General features: G+C 44.4%; 1 protein-coding gene across 1 annotated transcript in view; it reads right to left on the bottom strand.

Moving 5' to 3' along the window:
- LOC148506513 (antigen peptide transporter 2-like) overlaps positions 1-19,738 on the bottom strand; it is a 37,610-nt gene that overhangs the window by 2,445 nt on the left and 15,427 nt on the right. The window contains exons 5-9 of the mRNA XM_088446516.1: positions 15,848-15,978; positions 14,494-14,579; positions 12,960-13,148; positions 2,575-2,748; positions 1,839-1,998 (exon numbers count right to left, since the gene is read on the bottom strand). Of these exons, the coding sequence (XP_088302642.1) occupies positions 1,839-1,998; positions 2,575-2,748; positions 12,960-13,148; positions 14,494-14,579; positions 15,848-15,978 (740 nt within the window). The remainder of the gene's footprint in view (positions 1-1,838; positions 1,999-2,574; positions 2,749-12,959; positions 13,149-14,493; positions 14,580-15,847; positions 15,979-19,738) is intronic.

The raw sequence follows: 19,738 nt of genomic DNA, 5'->3' as shown, positions 1-19,738 counted from the left end.
TATTGTAAAGTTACCCTAAAAAGGGGGAAATGTATCAAAGCCTTGGGGCTCTATTTATTACAATCCGCATTTGTAATGTAGATTGTAGTGTGATATTAACGACTGAATTCGCATTGCGAGGTCAGGCAATATCACAGAGATTTACTACAAATCCCTTGCAGGGACAGAGCTTGCGATAAAGCTCTGTCCCTGCGAATCCCCTTCGGAGCCTTATCACGGTATTTTCGCAAAAAATACAGTGATTAAGTGCCCGCGCATGCGCCGACCGGTCGCCGCTGCTACCCCCCCTCCGGCACTATGCCACGCCCCCAGGCACTAAGCCCCGCCCCGGCGATCGCAGACCCCCCCGCGACCCCCCCCCCCACGCAACCCCCCTCTTCCTTACTTACACTTACCTGCATGCTCCAGCTGATTACAGGGATCGACTCCCGGCTCTGCTCTCCCCGTTAGAGCAGGCCAGGAGTCCGGTAACCGGGGGAGACCCTTGATAACGCCACCTCCAGGTGGCGTTATTATCACAGGGCTTTCCCCGATATTTTTTTCACATTTATTTTTAGTAACTATGGTCGGATCACATTTCCCATTACAGTTATGGGAAATGCGATCTGCTTTACTAAAAATAAGTGATACTTAGGGGTTGGAGTAGAATTTTACAAATTCTACTCCAATTGCCCTGTAATAACTATAGGTGATACTAAAATAATGTGAAAAGGGTGTGAAAACACCCTTTTTCACTTTATTTTAGTAAAAATAATGTTAATAAATAGAGACCATGGAGAGATAAAGTTGAGAAGATGCCCAAAGCAATCATCCAGCTTCTAGCTGCCATGTGTCCAGCTCAGTCTATGAGATCACAGAAGCCAACTTCTCCACTGTATCTCCCTCCAAGGCCCCTATTTACTAAAATCTGCTTTTAAAATGTGGTTGTAGTATGATATTTGCAACTAAATTAGCATTGCAAATTGAGGAAATATCACTTGGATGGTACTAATGGATGTAGTTCAGCGTAAACCCCTCCCTTTATAAACACCTGTGAAGAACCATTAAGTTGATATGAGCAACCACTATTTTGTATTGATGTACTAACAGGCAGGGACAGAGCTTGCAATAAAGCTCTGTCCCTGCCGATCGCGCACTTCTCATGGTATTTATTTCCAGTATGGTCTCCAGGCTTCTGGTCTGTGAGCCCCGGCGGCCAGCTGACCGGAGGAGAGAGCTCACTGATCACTGGTCAGCGGACCCCCGGCTGGAGTGATAAGCCTGTGGTCTATTTAGACCACAAAGCTAAACACAGGGGGCCGGCTCCTGGCTCTGCTCTGCCTCTTATAATGGAGCAGGAGTCGTGGAACAGGGGGGAACCCAGCTCAACGCCATCTCCGGATGGTGGTGTTATAGCAGGGCTCCCACTAGGTATTTTTTCACAATGCCCCCTAAATTTCAAGCAGATCGTATTTCCATTACAATTATGGGAAATGCGATCTGCTTACTAAACAAATAAGAATTAATGGGCTTGGAGTAGTTTTTCACAAAAACTGCTCCAAAAACCCTTTAATACATTTATGTGATACCAAAATAATGTGAAAAGGGTGTGAAAACACCTATTTTCACATTACTTTATTAAAAATGACATTGATAAATAGAGCCCCAAGGCTTGATACATCTCCCCTAAAAATTTTTACGTGATCAGAAGAGGCTACAATTGAAATATTTTTAGTTACTCATTGATAGTTACATGAGTTTCTGGCATAGTACATCACATTTGCTGCAAATTAATACTCAGAGTAATGATATTACTGGCGTGTGGTCTTGGCGGAGGCTGTGTCGCGTCACCCTCTCACCTGTGTCATAACCCATGCCCAGGTCACTGATGAAGAAGTCAGCCTTTGCCTCTCTCGCTGCTGCTCTCAGCCGCTGTTCAGTGGGGTCGCGGAGGCCATAAGTGATATTTTCTTTTATGGTTCCGGAAAATAAAACAGGAGTTTGAGCCACCAGCGCCACCTGGGAATACATCATCATCAGCAGTGCAGAGAGGGAAGAATACTCTTAACCAGGGCCCGGGTTTGTTGGAAGGGCCTGGGTCAGTTGCACAAAGCAGAGAGAGATAGGCCAGTGGCAGCAGACCACCCCTCCCAGCCCTGCATATTCTTTGCTGTGTGCTGGGCTGCGGATGGTCCAGGGAGCAGTAGCAGTCTCCTCTCTCCCCCTGCATGATGTGTCTGCTGCCACGGCCAGCGGTAGTGGGCAAGTAAGCACTAGTGAGAGGACAGGAGAGGGTGAAGATGTATACCTGCCTGGTGCCCCTGCTTCTCACATTAGGGGAAATGTATCAAACCTTCGAGAGAGATAAAACTGAGAAACTGCCCATAGCAACCAATAAGCTTTTTGATAGAATTGACCTACAGTAGCACAGTCTATAAAATGACAGAAGCTCATTGGTTGCTAATGGTAACTCTCCACTTTATCTTTCTTCAAGATTTAACACATCTCCCCCACTCTATCAAGTGTCAGTCTGCGCACTCGTGCTGTGATCATCCTACGGCAGGATAGATGGAGGCAACGTCCTCCTGGTATCACCTTGCTGTGAAGGAACTGATGTTTATAGTCAGCTATGGGCCTTCCATCCAGCAGGATTTCCCCACCCTGTGGCTCGTAGAATCTCTCCAGCAGCGACACGCAGGTCGTCTTCCCACCACCAGAGGGCCCAACGAGAGCGGTGACAGTGCCAGGGGGGAGGGTGAATGAGACATTCTGCAGGGAGTAAGAAAACGAGATTGCAGCATAAGACAGAACATGGATGAAGTTTACAACACAGAGATAAAGAAAAACAAAAGGAAGTGACACAAGCTATTTTACTCACTCCCCCACACATTAGCCTATGAAACCGATGCTGCTTATTATATGACTGAGGTCAGCATAGAAAGGCTTGGCGGTCGTCTGTGGAAACATAGGACCTCATTCAGAGTCGGTCGTTGCGGCCGCACGGTCGTAGGGGAAAGGGGCCGGATATGCAAATGAAGCGATCACAAGTTGCGGTCCTAAGATGAGATCGCTAGCTGAACGACCGAGGGTAAGAAGCGGTCGTAAGACTAAATCACGCCCCCTTCTCGATCACAACACACGTCATCTCCTGGGATATATGGATTAATCGAGACCATCGGGATCCATCAGAGCTAGTCGTAGAGCTTAAGGTTGACCATACCCTCTCTTAAGCTCTACGATCAAGTCAGTGTACAAACCTCCCATGTCACATGTGCCATGACACTACTTTGTTAATTATGCACTCCCATAAAGCGTATTGTCGAAGTTGAATAATTGAGTGAGACAAGTTCAGTTTAAAATTTAATCGCAGCGACGCCATCTTGCGAATGGCCACAAGACTCCATTTTGGAAATGAGATCACAAGACACCATTTTGTGTGGTCAGCATTAATTCAAGTTATAACCCATTAACTAAGAACAGATGGCAATGTTTTTGTTAACACCAAGGGCAACGGAAAAAAACAGCTTTCTAAGTAGAAGTAAATAAGGAGAGACAATGGGTATTTTTACATACAAATTGGGAATCCCGGGATGCAGATAAAGTATAGTTGTGGCAATTGTAATATAATATCTACACAATTGGATTTGCCTGAATACTAGACAAGATGTCTCCTAATCCCATAGTTTGAGGTGATAATACATTTGCACTTCACACAAGTGTCTGTGAGAACAAAAGAGGTTTTGTTTTCCTTTGAACACAGCAGGTGGGGGCCTGCTGACAGAGGGCATGTGGAATTACAACCCTCAGCCATCCACACTGCTGGATGTTCACTTCGTGTATGAGAGATTATGCACTTAAATCTCACCCATTAATAACTAGCGTCCTTATATTAAACCCCGAATACCCACACACTACATATTCGCACACAAGGTTCCATTAGCATCAAAATGTATGATTCAAGAAGGTTCAGTTAGTTTAAATGCTAAGAAATAAAGATATTTGTTAACTAAGGAATTATACAAGATAAACATGTCATTCTTGGAGTTGTTCTGACGCATACTCTTTCCACAGTTTTCCGGTGCTATCGGTGAGGAGATCGCATTATGCATTCTCGAGTTATGGACCGCAGAACCTACAAGCAACCAAAATGTATATTTTAGATTCAACTGTTAGGATGTTACAGGAGGCGTTACCAGAAAGACCCCGGCTGTTAGAGGCAGGGAAAGTCTATTTGAAACAACCTGTTAAATGTGTCGTTACATATGCTCCTCCTCTGGAAACCAATGAGATCAGCAGGAAGTTTCCCCTTTGTCCTGTTTCAGTCTGGGGGGGAATAAATACATGTGTCCAAACACTGGTTTGCCAGTTCATGCTGAATTTTGGGTGAACTGAGGATATCTAGTCAGAAGTCTATCTCTGGGTCCGGAGGCGCAGCGTATGTATAACCGTACTTGGTCTGTATTATTTCCTTTTACGCCTAAATTATGTATGTATAGATTGCATGTAACTGACTGTACTTTTACCTGAATAATACTTGTGCGTTGGAACCACAAGATTCCACTCCTGTCTTTATTTGCGGTCATACTGCGTACGCAATTAGCGTTGTCTTAGAGGTTTTTAGGCAGGGTTTTGTCTTAGAGGTTCTAGGCAGGTGAATCTTAAGAGGTTTATAGGCAGGAATGTATTAAAAGGTTTATTTACAAAGTTAACAGTGGGGGCTCGCATCGGTTTATCACACTATCTGATACACGATAACAATTGGTCAGTCCTCTCTCAGCAAAAGGGTGGAGGCGCCTTTTGAGAGACGCATTAGTCTCTCATTACCACAGTGTTGCTGAGAGCGTACTGCCGGTTATTGTGTAGAGGAAGCGCTGATCAGAATTCAGGGACAAGAGAGGAAAAAAAAGTTTTTTTTTTCTCTGTTGATAGAACCTTACGTTTAGAGGGGTGCCGCAGTATTGACTATGCGGCTGAGATGCATTTTTGCGTACGCAGTTAAAAAGTCATTATATGCTTGAGTGGTAGTCGCATAATTGTGTATGCGGCCGGTCACAATAAGCGTATACGCACTTCCGGTTCTGCTGCCACGTGTTTGAACAAAGCCATTAAGGTTTACATTTTTTTTCTATCTACCAATATCTGGGTTAAACGTTTATTTTCTGCGCAGAGAAGTGTGTAACAGTGAGTATGTGTTGGACAGTTAAGGGTATCATATGATACTTAAGGGCTAGGTGCAAGGGTTAGCCTAGCCGCTCGGTAAGCAGCTTACCGTTCAGTACACAGAGCAGGTGTATGGTTTGTTATTTTTGTTAGGGACCGGCTCTCAGTGTGACTGCAGTGTTCAATAAAATTTGAGCATTGTAGTTGAGTCGCACTAGGTGTGATTGTGAGCTGAGAGATAATAGGTGAGCGTGGCGCATCTAGAAATTTCATCCGTAGGTGAGCGTGGCGCATCTAGAAATTTCGTCCGTAGGTGAGCGTGGCGCATCTAGAAATTTCGTCCGTAGGTAAGTGAAAGTATCTTGATTGTCTTTCACCAGTTTACATTTTTATTGAAAAGCGTAGGAGTTGTCTCAAAATGTGAGCCACGCAAACGGTAGAAATGTTAAGCAATGATGTGCTGCTAATGGAGGCTCCAATTGGATCAGCCCGTCATATTATGCATACTAAGTACGGTACTTATGCAATAAGGTATTGTGATATATGGTTTAATATGACGAGAAAGAGTGTTAGTCCGTTCCCCAGAATTGGTAGTTTTGATAAAAATGTGTTAGATAATGTCCAGGATCACATCAGTATGGTGCGATCCCGAGAGAAAAAGATTAAATATTTTGAATGTTTAAAAATATGGCAGCATGAAGGGGATGCTTGGCTTAAAAATGTGCAAACAACGCAAACTAACAATGGGAACGCATTGCCAGAAAATACATCCACGACGCTGAGATGCAATACGGGCGAGCCGCAAATTGGCGCGCACGTGCGGCAAAGTAGCATCGGGGAGAGTATTGCCAGCAGTTCACGCTCACCTCCCCCACCTTATGTGGATGGAGGTGCAAGTACGGTTACCAAAAATACCAATAAAAATGTAACAAGCAACTTGTACCCTCTCTTAAGCAACCATAAAGAAAGTGTTTATGATATGGATGATGAGCCTATTGTAATGTCTGCCATTTCCCATGCTGTGCAAATGATAGATGCTGCATCACCACAATCACGGGTGGTGCCGCCATCTCCATCGGTAACAGCAAGGGAAGTGTTAACACACTCTGCACCCATAGAGGAAGTTGTTAATACCATACGTAGCAGCAGCAGATTAAACCCCCAGCCAGGTAACCAGGTCAGAGGTAGCAACGCTGCCGGTCTGCATCCCATTCGGACAATAACTGTTCCGAATGGAAATGCAGATGCAAACGGTGTAGTACCCACGAGGGAAGTAGTAATGCATTGTTCATGGACAAGAGCAGAACTGAATTCCATCATAAATGATTTCCCCAATCCCAAAAAGGAACTAGCCAAATGTCAAAGATTTTTGAGAAATTTGGGTAGTTCTCATGAGCCCACTAATAAAGATTGGCGTGTAGTGTTAAGGGCCTGCCTGCCACACAATACCGACGTGACAAAATTTATCACGGACTGTGTATTGGATGGCGACGTTCCCTTAACAGACCAAGTAAACCAAGGTAACATTTCCCGCATTGTGACTCAATTGGGTGTATATTTTCCGGTAGTAGTTGTTAACTGGAACAAAATCTTCACAATTAAGCAAAAGGAGAGTGAAACTGCAGAAGACTATTGCAACCGGGCTCTGCAGGCTATCACCCAGTACACTGGGATAGAAGATATTAAAGATAGCACTCACCACAGGGGAATGATAGTCACGGTACTCATGGACGGTCTGAAAGACGATTTAAAGATTCGGGTCCAGACCTCACAACCTGGCTGGAGGGGACTTACAATAGATAACCTCATAGAGTCTGCCATAGAACATGATAAAAACATCTCCAAAAAGAGAGAGACCCAGAGCGAAAAACTAATGGCTGTCAGTATACAAGCTCTGGAAGGAATGACAATAACATCACAGCCAACCGACACACCTGCACCCACACACACACCTGCACCTGAACAATTACACGTCCTCACCAATCCCACACCACAGCAAACACATCCTTACCCCACATATCATACACAACCACAGGTCCCATACTCATCCCCCGCAATATCCTTACCCTCCCTATCCTTACCCATACCCACCATCTTTCCCTCTTGCTCAAATCCCACAACAATCTTTTCATCCACCCCATTCAAAATTATGTTTTAACTGTCACCAAGTGGGACACATAAGTAAGTACTGCAAAGTGAAGAACACCACACAGGAACACGAGTTTCCCATGAGTTCATAGGTAACCCCAGTATCTTCTCCCAGGCCTTATATGACTGTTTATATTTTTTTTCAACCTATCAATGGATCTGTTCTAATGTAAAATGTGGATGATTTCATGTTTAAATGATATTAAACTGTTGTGCTTTATCTCCCACTCATAGGACACAAGGTTGCTAAGGATAAACGGCAGCCATGCCAGGCTGAGGTCAACTACTCGGAAAACTATCCAACCCAGCGGCACAGGCATTATTTAGAGCAGTAGCTATTAATAACAAGATTTAATTGCAAGAACCTGTATGCAGATACTATATCCCTAGAATTACTAAAAGTGATAGGGGGACTTATTTTACAGGTGACTTTTTCAAGAACATGCGTAAGATGATGGGTAACAACACTAAGATTATCCCAGACTGTCTTTTCCTTTATTTGCCCCCCCCCCTTTGAGATACTGTCCAAACAGGCAGCCTCATGTGAAAAATTGATAATGAGGTTACTGTGCAGGGTCTCACGAAGATGAATGAGAATAACCGAAATTGGAAGTGTTATTAACTAACATGTCTAATGTAACCTGTCATGATGTCAAATCTGGAAGAATTTGTTATGATCCAAATTGTTTTTTGTAGCTCAGGTTGTTTGACTGATCGGTGGAAAGGTCCGTATCTGACGATACAGCATCCTCAAAGGGTGGCCGGGGAAGATACGTGGATCCATTCCGCTCACTATAGGGAGGTTAACCAACTGGTGGAGATACAAGGCAGAGACAAGGCCGATAACATGGACCTGTCGATTGCGAGCTTGTGCCGGAAGGATTAAAAAGGTGACGGTGAGATATCTGAGCTAAAGAAATGTGTAGATCAGTGCTTCAAGCAATGGAGTGGTCTGCTGTGGTCATCCTAGTTCTTTTTTTTTCCAGAGTTTTATTTTTTGTCATGATGATCTGTTTGGGGATGCTCGGTGTCTGTGATGGGGGACCAATAAAGGAGATGTGAGCTGATGGCGGAGCTGATGGAGTGGAGTCAGGAGGAGGAGTGCTATACCAAATCAGGGGAGTGCCAGTCCAATTTCAGTACAGTAAATTGTTGTGAAAATGTGAATAACAATAATAAGGAAGAACTGTAATTCAATCCTGAGTTATGACGTAGTGTATAACAATGTAGCCTGAGTTTGAGTGGTCGTGCATGGATATAACGTTTATGTTGTTTTAAGTCATCTTAGGTAATGCAGTCCCAACCCCTTCCAAGGCTCTCCTTATAGGATAGGTGCATCCCCACATCTTTCCCATGATCCCTTAAGGATCCGCGGTGTGCGTATAAGGGCAGTTTTATGTCCCTCCCGGAGACGCATTATCTGAATGGTTCAAATGACCATACTGTGTCATACCATAATAACATTGAACGGTATATTCTCATGCATGGCTAAACAGATTCAAATAGCAGATTGTGATAGCATGTTGTTTGCTATCAAAGGGTGGACTGTCGAAGTTGAATAATTGAGTGAGACAAGTTCAGTTTAAAATTTAATCGCAGCGACGCCATCTTGCGAATGGCCACAAGACTCCATTTTGGAAATGAGATCACAAGACACCATTTTGTGTGGTCAGCATTAATTCAAGTTATAACCCATTAACTAAGAACAGATGGCAATGTTTTTGTTAACACCAAGGGCAACGGAAAAAAACAGCTTTCTAAGTAGAAGTAAATAAGGAGAGACAATGGGTATTTTTACATACAAATTGGGAATCCCGGGATGCAGATAAAGTATAGTTGTGGCAATTGTAATATAATATCTACACAATTGGATTTGCCTGAATACTAGACGAGATGTCTCCTAATCCCATAGTTTGAGGTGATAATACATTTGCACTTCACACAAGTGTCTGTGAGAACAAAAGAGGTTTTGTTTTCCTTTGAACACAGCAGGTGGGGGCCTGCTGACAGAGGGCATGTGGAATTACAACCCTCAGCCATCCACACTGCTGGATGTTCACTTCGTGTATGAGAGATTATGCACTTAAATCTCACCCATTAATAACTAGCGTCCTTATATTAAACCCCGAATACCCACACACTACATATTCGCACACAAGGTTCCATTAGCATCAAAATGTATGATTCAAGAAGGTTCAGTTAGTTTAAATGCTAAGAAATAAAGATATTTGTTAACTAAGGAATTATACAAGATAAACATGTCATTCTTGGAGTTGTTCTGACGCATACTCTTTCCACAGTTTTCCGGTGCTATCGGTGAGGAGATCGCATTATGCATTCTCGAGTTATGGACCGCAGAACCTACAAGCAACCAAAATGTATATTTTAGATTCAACTGTTAGGATGTTACAGGAGGCGTTACCAGAAAGACCCCGGCTGTTAGAGGCAGGGAAAGTCTATTTGAAACAACCTGTTAAATGTGTCGTTACATATGCTCCTCCTCTGGGAACCAATGAGATCAGCAGGAAGTTTCCCCTTTGTCCTGTTTCAGTCTGGGGGGGAATAAATACATGTGCCCAAACACTGGTTTGCCAGTTCATGCTGAATTTTGGGTGAACTGAGGATATCTAGTCAGAAGTCTATCTCTGGGTCCGGAGGCGCAGCGTATGTATAACCGTACTTGGTCTGTATTATTTCCTTTTACGCCTAAATTATGTATGTATAGATTGCATGTAACTGACTGTACTTTTACCTGAATAATACTTGTGCGTTGGAACCACAAGATTCCACTCCTGTCTTTATTTGCGGTCATACTACGTACGCAATTAGCGTTGTCTTAGAGGTTTTTAGGCAGGGTTTTGTCTTAGAGGTTCTAGGCAGGTGAATCTTAAGAGGTTTATAGGCAGGAATGTATTAAAAGGTTTATTTACAAAGTTAACAGTGGGCACTCCCATTAAACACCGTTCACATAATTAGGCACGCCTGCGTTCTTATCTCCTCCCCCCGTTTTCAAGCACCTTCCCCTGTTACCACCCACAAAAAGTTCATTCTGTCACTCAAACTAACGACCTGGCTGTGTTCAAGGAGAGAGAAATTTCTGATCGTAACAGCTAGTTTACGCACGCGCATTGCAAACTTTACGCATGCGCAGTTCAGCGAACATCGGCTGCGTACGACCGTGCGGCCGCAACGACCAACTCTGAATGAGGTCCATAATCTCTGCTCTGTCAGCTAAAAGTGTATCCATCACCTATACACAGTGGAAGCAGCCATATTGTGGGCTGAACCAATATTCATGAGAATGCGAGCTATCCGTTCTCTAGGAACCAGCAAAACACGTGAAGATCTGTGTCATATTTGTACTTTGCTTTATTGAATTAGAGCAAATGAAAATAATCCATTTCTTCATGGTGTAGTGAAGGGCATGGATAATCTATTAAAAAGGACATTTAGGGCGGAATTCAATTGATTCCTGCCCCCATCGCGCCCGACGGAGCTATTCAATTCTTGCTCCTGTCGGGCATGATCAGCTACCAAGCGCTACATTTCAGCTCGCAGCCCCTGGGGGATGAGAGCTGAAATGTGCGAAAAGTGACATGTTTGGACGCCCAAACATCACTTTTCGCGATCGTGCCCAGCACTTTGGTCGGGTTTAGCTGCTTTACGCGGCTTAACCCGACCACTTTGGGCGCGATCAGCACGAAAATCTGGAACAATTGCATAGCGGCCCGCGATCTCCTGTCACTTTAGACGGTAGATGCGGGCCGCGAAAACAATTGAATTCCGCCCTTACTGTTGCAGAAAATAATCTCACTGATTTCAGACAGGTGAGTTGGACTGAAACTGGTGAGAATTTCCTATGCATTTCAATGGATAATGCCTTTGAATGAGTGCAGAAATCCTTTAGAAAGGCATTACCAATTGAAATGAATGGGGAATGCCAAGTACATAGATAAGAAAAAAAAAAGTTAAATGTTATTGAGGGACTACAAGTTGCAGAAATCCATGTCAGCTATTGACCGATTGGATATGATGATGTAGAACTGCAAATAAGAGCAATACTGGATTTTGGGATACAGTCAGTCAGGCCATGTTGGAACAGTTCCACCGTTTTTTGTGTTTTGCACCCTGATATAGGAACAGTTAAGCTTTGTGACTCCTTTGCAGAGGGATAAAGGCGATCTTCGATTATTGTCTTGGCTACAATGGGCATGTTGACCAGTATGGACTGTAGACTGCACGCATTGCACAGCTGAAAATGTTGTGCATCCTGCGAAAATAACTTTGATTTGCAACTGCCCCTGTATGTCAGAGATCAATCATGGGAAGGCTAACACTCTACTTCCTTCAATCCAGATTTTGTAAAGTGAACCTTCAACTCCAGGCTTTGGCTTCAACTTCTGGGATTAGTGATCAAATTTACCAAAACTGTAGAGCTAAGGATCTAAATTATTATGTTTTCTTTTTTTTTTTGTGAGGTGCCAAAAGGTATATGAGATGCAGTTTAAGAAGTAAAATATAAAAACAAGTTCAGTCACTAGTATACAAAGCACAACAGCAATGCATCACTGGAGTACAAAGTATGATTACAAACAGTGCAATAAACCACAAACAAGAAGTAACACACGAATGTAGGTGACGGCATGGATTCCCATAATCCTTGTTTTGGTACGAGCGTAGGCTATTGGCTCTTGAATCAGAAAGACTTGGTTGAGCCCAAGACCCGCCTGGGCGAGGTACTGTCACACTTGCTATTAAACCATCAAACTGGTGTTTCTGATTAGGACAGGGGCAAATGCAGGATATCTAGGGGGGTTTCCAAATGTTTGATTTGGGGTAATTAATGCTGGTTAGTCAGTAAACAGATGTGATGATTTATTTGAACCCTTGTTAATATATTATGTGCTTGTTTAACGTCGCTGTCAAATACTTATTCATCTGCACAACACATAAAGTATGTAAAAAAAATGAATATAACCATGATGATATCTATTTTGTATTGTTACTAATATTAGAAATGTTGCTGGCATCCCAAAGGACCTAGGGCACAGGCCCCAACAACATTATCCAGATATGATACCATGACATGCCACTGTACCCAGACATGCCATTCACTATACCAATTTCTACTACTTGCCATCCACTGTATCAGTTTTGCCGAACATATTATCCAGTTTATCGGGTGTCCTCACATGCTACCCGGTGTCCTAATCATATTGTGCCACACACGATGCTCACAGATACTATCACTTACTGTGCCCCCAGTGTGCCAGATGTCCACATAGGCCATTGATTGTGACAGGTGCCCCCACAGCCTAACCAGTGCCCATGCCACATTATTACTCCACTCATAATTCCCAGACATATTTATTTATTAACAGTTACTCATATAGCGCCAACATATTCCGTTGTGCTTTATAATTGGGTATCACCAATGCGCTCCTACATGCCATCATGGCGTCCTTCATATGCCATTTACTTTTCCAGCAAGGAGTTCCCATATAGTATTAATGACACTGAGCCAGCCAGGAGCACCCATGCCATTGTCAGTCAGTTACCTGCTGGCTGTGCACTCTCCACAATCCAAGAAACTCTACTGTTATTCTCCCCTGTGGTGTGGTGGTAGGCCTCTTGGAGTGTGAGCACCTACATACAGCAGCAGTTACACTCACCTGCAGGATGGGGGCGCCTGGGTGGGTAGGGTAGGAAAATGTCACGTTCTTGAACTCAAATTCACCCCGTAAGTTATCAGGACAGTGAGAACCAGATGTGGAGACCAGAGGCTCCCGATCCAGGTACTGGAAGACTTTGCTGGCACCTCCAGCTGAATGTGTCATTTCACTGAGCCTCCATACCAGGGACTAAGAGAGGAACATAGAAGGGTTTAAGAAGAAAAGGAATACATACTGGACCCGCACTGAGAAAATTATGCTGGAGTATAATAAATAATGTATCTCATATATATACCTAAAATAGACTTAATATATACACACACATGTACGTGTCATGGTATTCCTATCATAGGTCATGAGACATCAGTCTAACAGGCCATCTATAGGAAAGTCTATGGTGCTCCCCAGAGTCAGTTTATAACATGAAAACCACAAGAGAGAGGAAAAGAAGGACTCTTTGTGGGGGCACACAATAGGTATGGAGATATAGCTGATATCAGCAAATTAAAAATTAACTTTTATTCTACGTTTTATTAAAAGGTGAGCAACTAAAGACAATTAAACAAACCAAAAAACAGACAATACATATATGAATGAATCAAGGGAGATAAATTCTCCACTAAAGAAGCCAGGCAAAATAATACTGTGATGCTATGAATACTCTTAGGTACCTATGACCACAGTGTTTCTGCCCCACAGCGCATGTGCAAGACCGGGCTAACGACGGGCACTCCGTCGTTAGGGGTCTCGTAGCAGACGGGGCGAGCTGTTGATGTTGAGTGACAGATTGCCCCGTTTGATGGGCGGGCCGGGGGCGTGCCCGGCCAAATGGAGGCGTTCCAGTCGGAACGCTTGCCGTTTGTGGGCGGCCCCACTGACATCATTGCTGATGTCAGTGGGGAACTTCCTGCTCAAACAAAGCAGGAATCTCCCTGGGGCTTACGAGTGCCCAGACCCTACCCTAGGGTCTGGTTGTAAGCCCCGATGGTCGCGATGGTCTTGACCATCGCGACCATCACCCATGTCGGTCGTTAGAGCTGTGGGTGGTAACCCACAGCTTAACGATCGACAAGGAGGCGGCCGTTTAGGATGCAAGCGGCCGCCCTGATGCAGAGCAACCGCTTGCATCTAACGACCGCCTCTGAATGAGGCCCCAAGTCCCGACAAAAATAGGGGTTTTGCACAACTTATCACCTGCTCAAAGGTGGTGAAAATAAATCGCCGATACAGCCAACTCAAACCCCTGAAAAATTCTCACGCGCTTGTAATTGGATGGATGTTCCACGAAAAGCCAATTTTTTACTATAGAGATTTCTTTTCATGAGAAAATTAAAATGGGAGAAAAATTCTCTCTAAATACTATCCTATGTAATAGGATAGGGGGAAAATGTCTCTCACGAAAATTGTACCACGTGACCTAGGGTTTACGGGAAAAAACAGGTTATCGCATCTAATTGGATACCCCCCTATGTCCTTGAATTCGGCTCCAGCCGTTATGTGTGTGTGGTCATGTGAGCACAAGTACAAGCTCTGCAGAGAGCCAAGTTCCCGTCCCTAAACTATGGAGTATGAAATTCGCTAAGCATAGGAGGATGCAGCAGCCGAAACCAACGCTGCTGACTATAGTAAGAACATGTCAAACTTCAATAGCAATACCTCTTCCCCCCTCTAGGGGTCGGCTTTGCGAAAAAAATTTGTTAAATACATGAACAAATTGAACAAAATGAATATCTGAGGATTTCACCAAAAAAACATCCTTCCAATCTACTAAAAATGGACACAGGGGTCTATTCATCAAACGATAAAAGTCCTGGTAACCATGCCAGTTTCCGCATGTTTTAGTTACCTTACCAGGCCATTCATCTTAAGGGGTCCGATAGGACCCTCCTAATATTCAGTAAACTCCGAAAACTGAACGTTTTTGCAGCTTGCTTCCGAGAACAAGCGCCATCTTCAGACGACGGTTATTCTCGGATACCCGCTCCTTCCTATGGGAAGACGTTACGGGGTTGCGAAGAGGGATCTGAGCAGATCCCTCCGCCGACTCCTCACTACCACCCCGGCGGCTGTGCGCATGCGTGACCTCAGTATCTGCGATACTAACCGAGGGGACATCTGGTTTTCGGAGCACCTGTCCCCTCACCGGAGCAATGATGAATTGCTCCTGTGTCAAGTTTCCCCGCTGCGAGTTGAATACTTAAGTATCCCTCGCAGAGAGTTCAATACTTAATCATCGGATGCCATAAGGCCCAGTTGTAAAGCACCGCCAAGTATGCTGGAGATAGAAGGTGCAGAAGGCTGATTTGGCATACTTGGAGGTGCTTTACAACTGGGGCAAATGCAGCAGGAAAACAAGACTGGGTATTACCAAATAGAGAAAGTGGCCAGAGGGCGCTGCTGTGGTTCATGTGAATATTAGGGACCAGAAAGTAGCTGAGAGTCTGGCAGCCAGTCTCTCCATCCTGAGGATATTGGAGAGGGAATCACAAGCAGAGACACACAAAAAAGGAAAGTACTATATTTGTATATACGCTTATTGCCCTCTCACAGTGTCAGCTTCCGGGGCCGGCCAGGGGCTGCGAGAGAGACATTGAAAGGTCTCTCTTCTGCCCCTGGAGCCCCCATAGGCTTACAGTAGTTTACACCATCTTTTTGGAGTTCAGTACATAGTGGTCAGATCTTAGTCCCCATTGATAACAATGGAGGCTGCGATCTGCAGAGCATCTGCGAGATCTCCAGCATTGTGCCATTAGTACATAGGAACGATACATAAATGTATGCAGAAACTGCAGTTTCTGCATCATTTTATGTATCAAACAGCTTGATACATACTAGACCCCTTAGTTGTAAAGAGTTAATCAGGCTGTAGTTGTAGGACAGTCCGGTACCTGTTTTAGAAGTTTCGAAGAATCCAATATCCTGTTTAATGAGAGCATGAAAGAGATGGATCCGCAAACGTCGGGTTAGACCGGACATGGAGGATGTGAAAAGTCCCACGCGGCAGCCTGCGGAGAGAGAGCTGTACAGAGAGAGACAGATGCATCACTATCCTGCAGAACTGTATTTATTAGTGACACAACTGTACAAGTCTGGTTACCGCTGGCATTAGTAACTGTGTAGTACATGGCATACATGAGACATGTCAGGACTTGATACTAAGGCCCGTATTCAATTTGAGCCGAGCCGCGTTAAGATAACGCAGCTCGTACTTTTCGCCAGCTTCGCCTGTTTTGTAGGCGTTAAAGTATCGCGCGCGTGCTCGCGTATACCCGTATTCAATTTGAAAGTAGGCGAAAACGAGACCTGGCGATACTTGGATCGGCGAAAACAAACGGGAATTTTTGAGAAATAATTCTAGGACCCCCCTAAAGATGTCCAGACCTCGGGGATCACTATGGGTACCCCGTTTTTGCCTGCAGAAGAAAGTCGGGGTTTTTAAATAGCCGCGGCTGGTGGTTTTTTCTCGACTTTGAAGAAGTGATGCAGAAGAGCATTTAGCTTTTTTTTTCGTTTTTAAAAGTGGCCCCATCAAATTTGGGGTACATGAAAATGGGTACTAGCATATTTTTAAGTCCCTAAAGGTAATTTTATAAATTCTGCAAAAATACACCTGCCGCTACTCTGCGCAATAAAAAAAACACCTGCCACATACTTGGGGACCCCACCAGTATTAATTTCGTTAGTTTGGCTTTTTGTTTGACAATTTTTTTTTATCACCTCAAAATTAATTTTTTTTTTTTTTCGGGTGTCCCGATTTTTTTTTTTTTTACATTTTTTTTGGAACATTTCGTTTTAAGGGGGCATTCCCAAAAGTACAGGCTATTATCCCTGTTTTTTAAAAATGACCCATAACCCCATTTACGAAAAAAAATGGGAATTTTCGGGAAATATGCCTGGGACCCCCCTAAAGATGTCCAGACATGGGGGATCACTATGGGTACCCCTGTTTTTGCCTGCAAAAGAAAGTCTGGTTTTTAAATAGCTTTGCCAGGTCTTTTTTCCTGCCGCGGCTATTAAAAAACCAGACTTCCTTCAGGAGATAAAAATGGGGGTACCCATAGTGATCCCCCATGTCTACACATCTTTAGGGGGATCCCTGGAATATTTTCCGAAAATTCCCCTTCTGTTTTACTTTGTACCTGTAAAAAAATGGAATAAAAGTAAAAAAAAAAATTTACATAGGGTCCCCACCCAAAAGCCAAACCTGTCCCGAATGGCAGCTGCCGGCACTGAATGGGGCTTTGCAGTCCCGTGAGCCAATCAGCGGCAGCGCTGACTGTAGAGCGCCCGCTGATTGGCTCCGGCAACTGACAGTTCCCACGTGGGAATGACGTCATCAGCGGTAAAATACCGCGAATCCGGACTTAACGCCTCAAAATGAATACCGCCGATGACGTCTTTACCGCCTGTTTTAGTTTTACCCCGTATTCAATTTGAAAGACTTTCCGCCTAGGCGTTAAGTCAATGCAATGTAATAGACGGTAAAGTATTGCCTATGAATGGCAGGCGTTAAAAAGTGCAGAATTGGGGTTTGGGGGTGCAACATTTCGGGAACCCCTGTGCAGCCTTCAGACAGTCCCCCAAAGGTAATCTGTGTCAGAAAAAGTATTAAAAAAAATTAAGGGCACCCCAAAAATTTACTTTGCAAAAGGGGGTGAAAAAAAAAAGTTGGGGTACAAACGTAAAAAATAGCGAACTTGATTCTGGGCGGGTCCCCAAGTATGCCCCAAGTGTTTTTTTGATTGCAGGTGTTTGCGGCAGGTGGGTTTTTCATGATTTTTTAAAGTCATTTTAGCAACTTTAAAATATGCTGAACCCCATTTTCAAGTACCCCAAATTTGCTGGCCATAGTTGTTTTGCCCTAAAAAAACTTCTAAATGCTCTTCTGTATCACCTTATTCAAAGTCGCATTTATGCACCTGCCGCGGCTATTAGAAACCCGACTTCCTTCAGTAGTTAAAAATGGGGGTACCCATAGTGATCCCCCATGTCTACACATCTTTAGGAGGGTCCCTAGAATATTTCCCGAAAATTCCCGTTTTATTTAACCTGTAAAAAAAAGTAGTAAAAATTTACAAAAAAAATGACATAAGGTTCCCCGCCAAAAGCCAAACCAGCCCCAGGCTTGCCAGCCAGTGGTGGTTTCTAAAAATATGGGGAACAAAAAGTGTAGGGTTCCACCGTAATTTAGAAACCAACACCAGGCTGCAGGGACTAGTGCTGGTTTTAAATATAGGGGGCAAAAAAGACGTGGGGTACCCCCTATATTTAAGACCAGCACCAGACCCAACCGACCGGGGTGTAATGCCACAGCCCGGAGACCCAATCACTGGTCCCCCCCCTCCCGAGCACCCCAGACTTACGCTGAAGCCCGGGGCTCTTCCCCATACCCCTTGCTTGGTGGGTATGGGGGTAATAGGGGGGCCAAATAATGTAAACCTATTGTGTTTACAGTGGAACTAGAAGTGCCAGCATGCCTGCCATTTTGCGCTTGTGGTACTACAAGTGCCAGCAGACATGCAGCACCTGTAATTTCACTGTAAAATAAATAGTTAAAGAAAGACAAAACACTTTATTTCATACCCCTACCCACTCACACATACTTACCTATACCAGCCGGTCTGTCCTCTTCTCCAGTAGAATCCTTAATGAATGGCCCTGCAACATAAAAAAAAACATACTCACCTATATCCTGGCGCCGGTCTCCGTAGCATCCCCAGGAACTTGGCAAAACAAAAAAAACGGATGCCGACCAGACGGACCCACTATCTGTATGTGTGTTGCCACACATACAGATAGCTTGCGAATGCCTGCTGATGGGACAAGCACGGAGCTGGCAGTCCCGAGAGCCAATCAGCGGCCGCGCTGATTGTAGAGTGGCCGCTGATTGGCTCCAGCAACTGACAGTTCCCACGTGGGCTAACTCACCCACGTGGGAACTGTCAGTTGCCGGAGCCAATCAGCGGGCGCTCTACAGTCACCGCTGCCGCTGATTGGCTCACGGGACTGCAAAGCCCCGTTCAGTGCCGGCAGCTGCCATTCGGAGCTATCAGTATGTGTGGCAACACACATACTGATAGTTAAAGCGTGGATCGGGTCAACTCGTTTTTTTATTTTGACAATGCCATGATTTACTGCGGAGACCAGCACAGGATATAGGTGAGTATGAAATCTTTCTTGCAGGGCCACTCATCACGGATTTCTACTTGACAAGGGGACCGAACTTCTAGTATAGGTAAGTATGTGTGAATGGGTAGGTGTGTTTAATAAAGTTATACTGGACACGGTGTGTGTGTTGTCTTTTTTTAACTATTTATTTTACAGTGAAGTTACAGGTGCCGCATGTCTGCTGGAACTTGTAGTTCCACTGTAAAGTACAATAGTTTTACATTATTTGGCCCCCCTATTACCCCCATACCCACCGCTCCAGGGGTATGGGGATGACCCCCAGGCTACAGCGTAAGCCTGTGGTGCTCGGGAGAGGGGGGACCCTTCTTTGGGGGGACCCCGACTCCCCCGATATCACTGGCTTGCTCTGACCAACTTGGGGTGTAATGCTTTGGACCTGGAGCCCCGATGATTGGGTCTCCGGGCTGTGGCATTACACCCCGGTCGGTTGGGTCTGGTGTTGGATTGAAATATAGGGGGTACCCCACGTTTTTTTTTGCCCCCTATATTTAAAACCAGCACTAGTCCCTGCAGCCTGGTGTTGGTTTCTAAAGTACGGTGGAACCCTACACATTTTGTTCCCCGTATTTTTAGAAACCTGTACTGGCTGC

This window comes from Taudactylus pleione, unplaced genomic scaffold (genome assembly GCF_031769625.1).
Source record: "Taudactylus pleione unplaced genomic scaffold, aTauple2 ptg000400l, whole genome shotgun sequence".
NCBI classification, from domain to species: domain Eukaryota; kingdom Metazoa; phylum Chordata; class Amphibia; order Anura; family Myobatrachidae; genus Taudactylus; species Taudactylus pleione.
The sequence above is the reverse complement of the archived record's forward strand: the minus strand, read 5'-3'. Positions and strand labels throughout refer to the sequence as shown.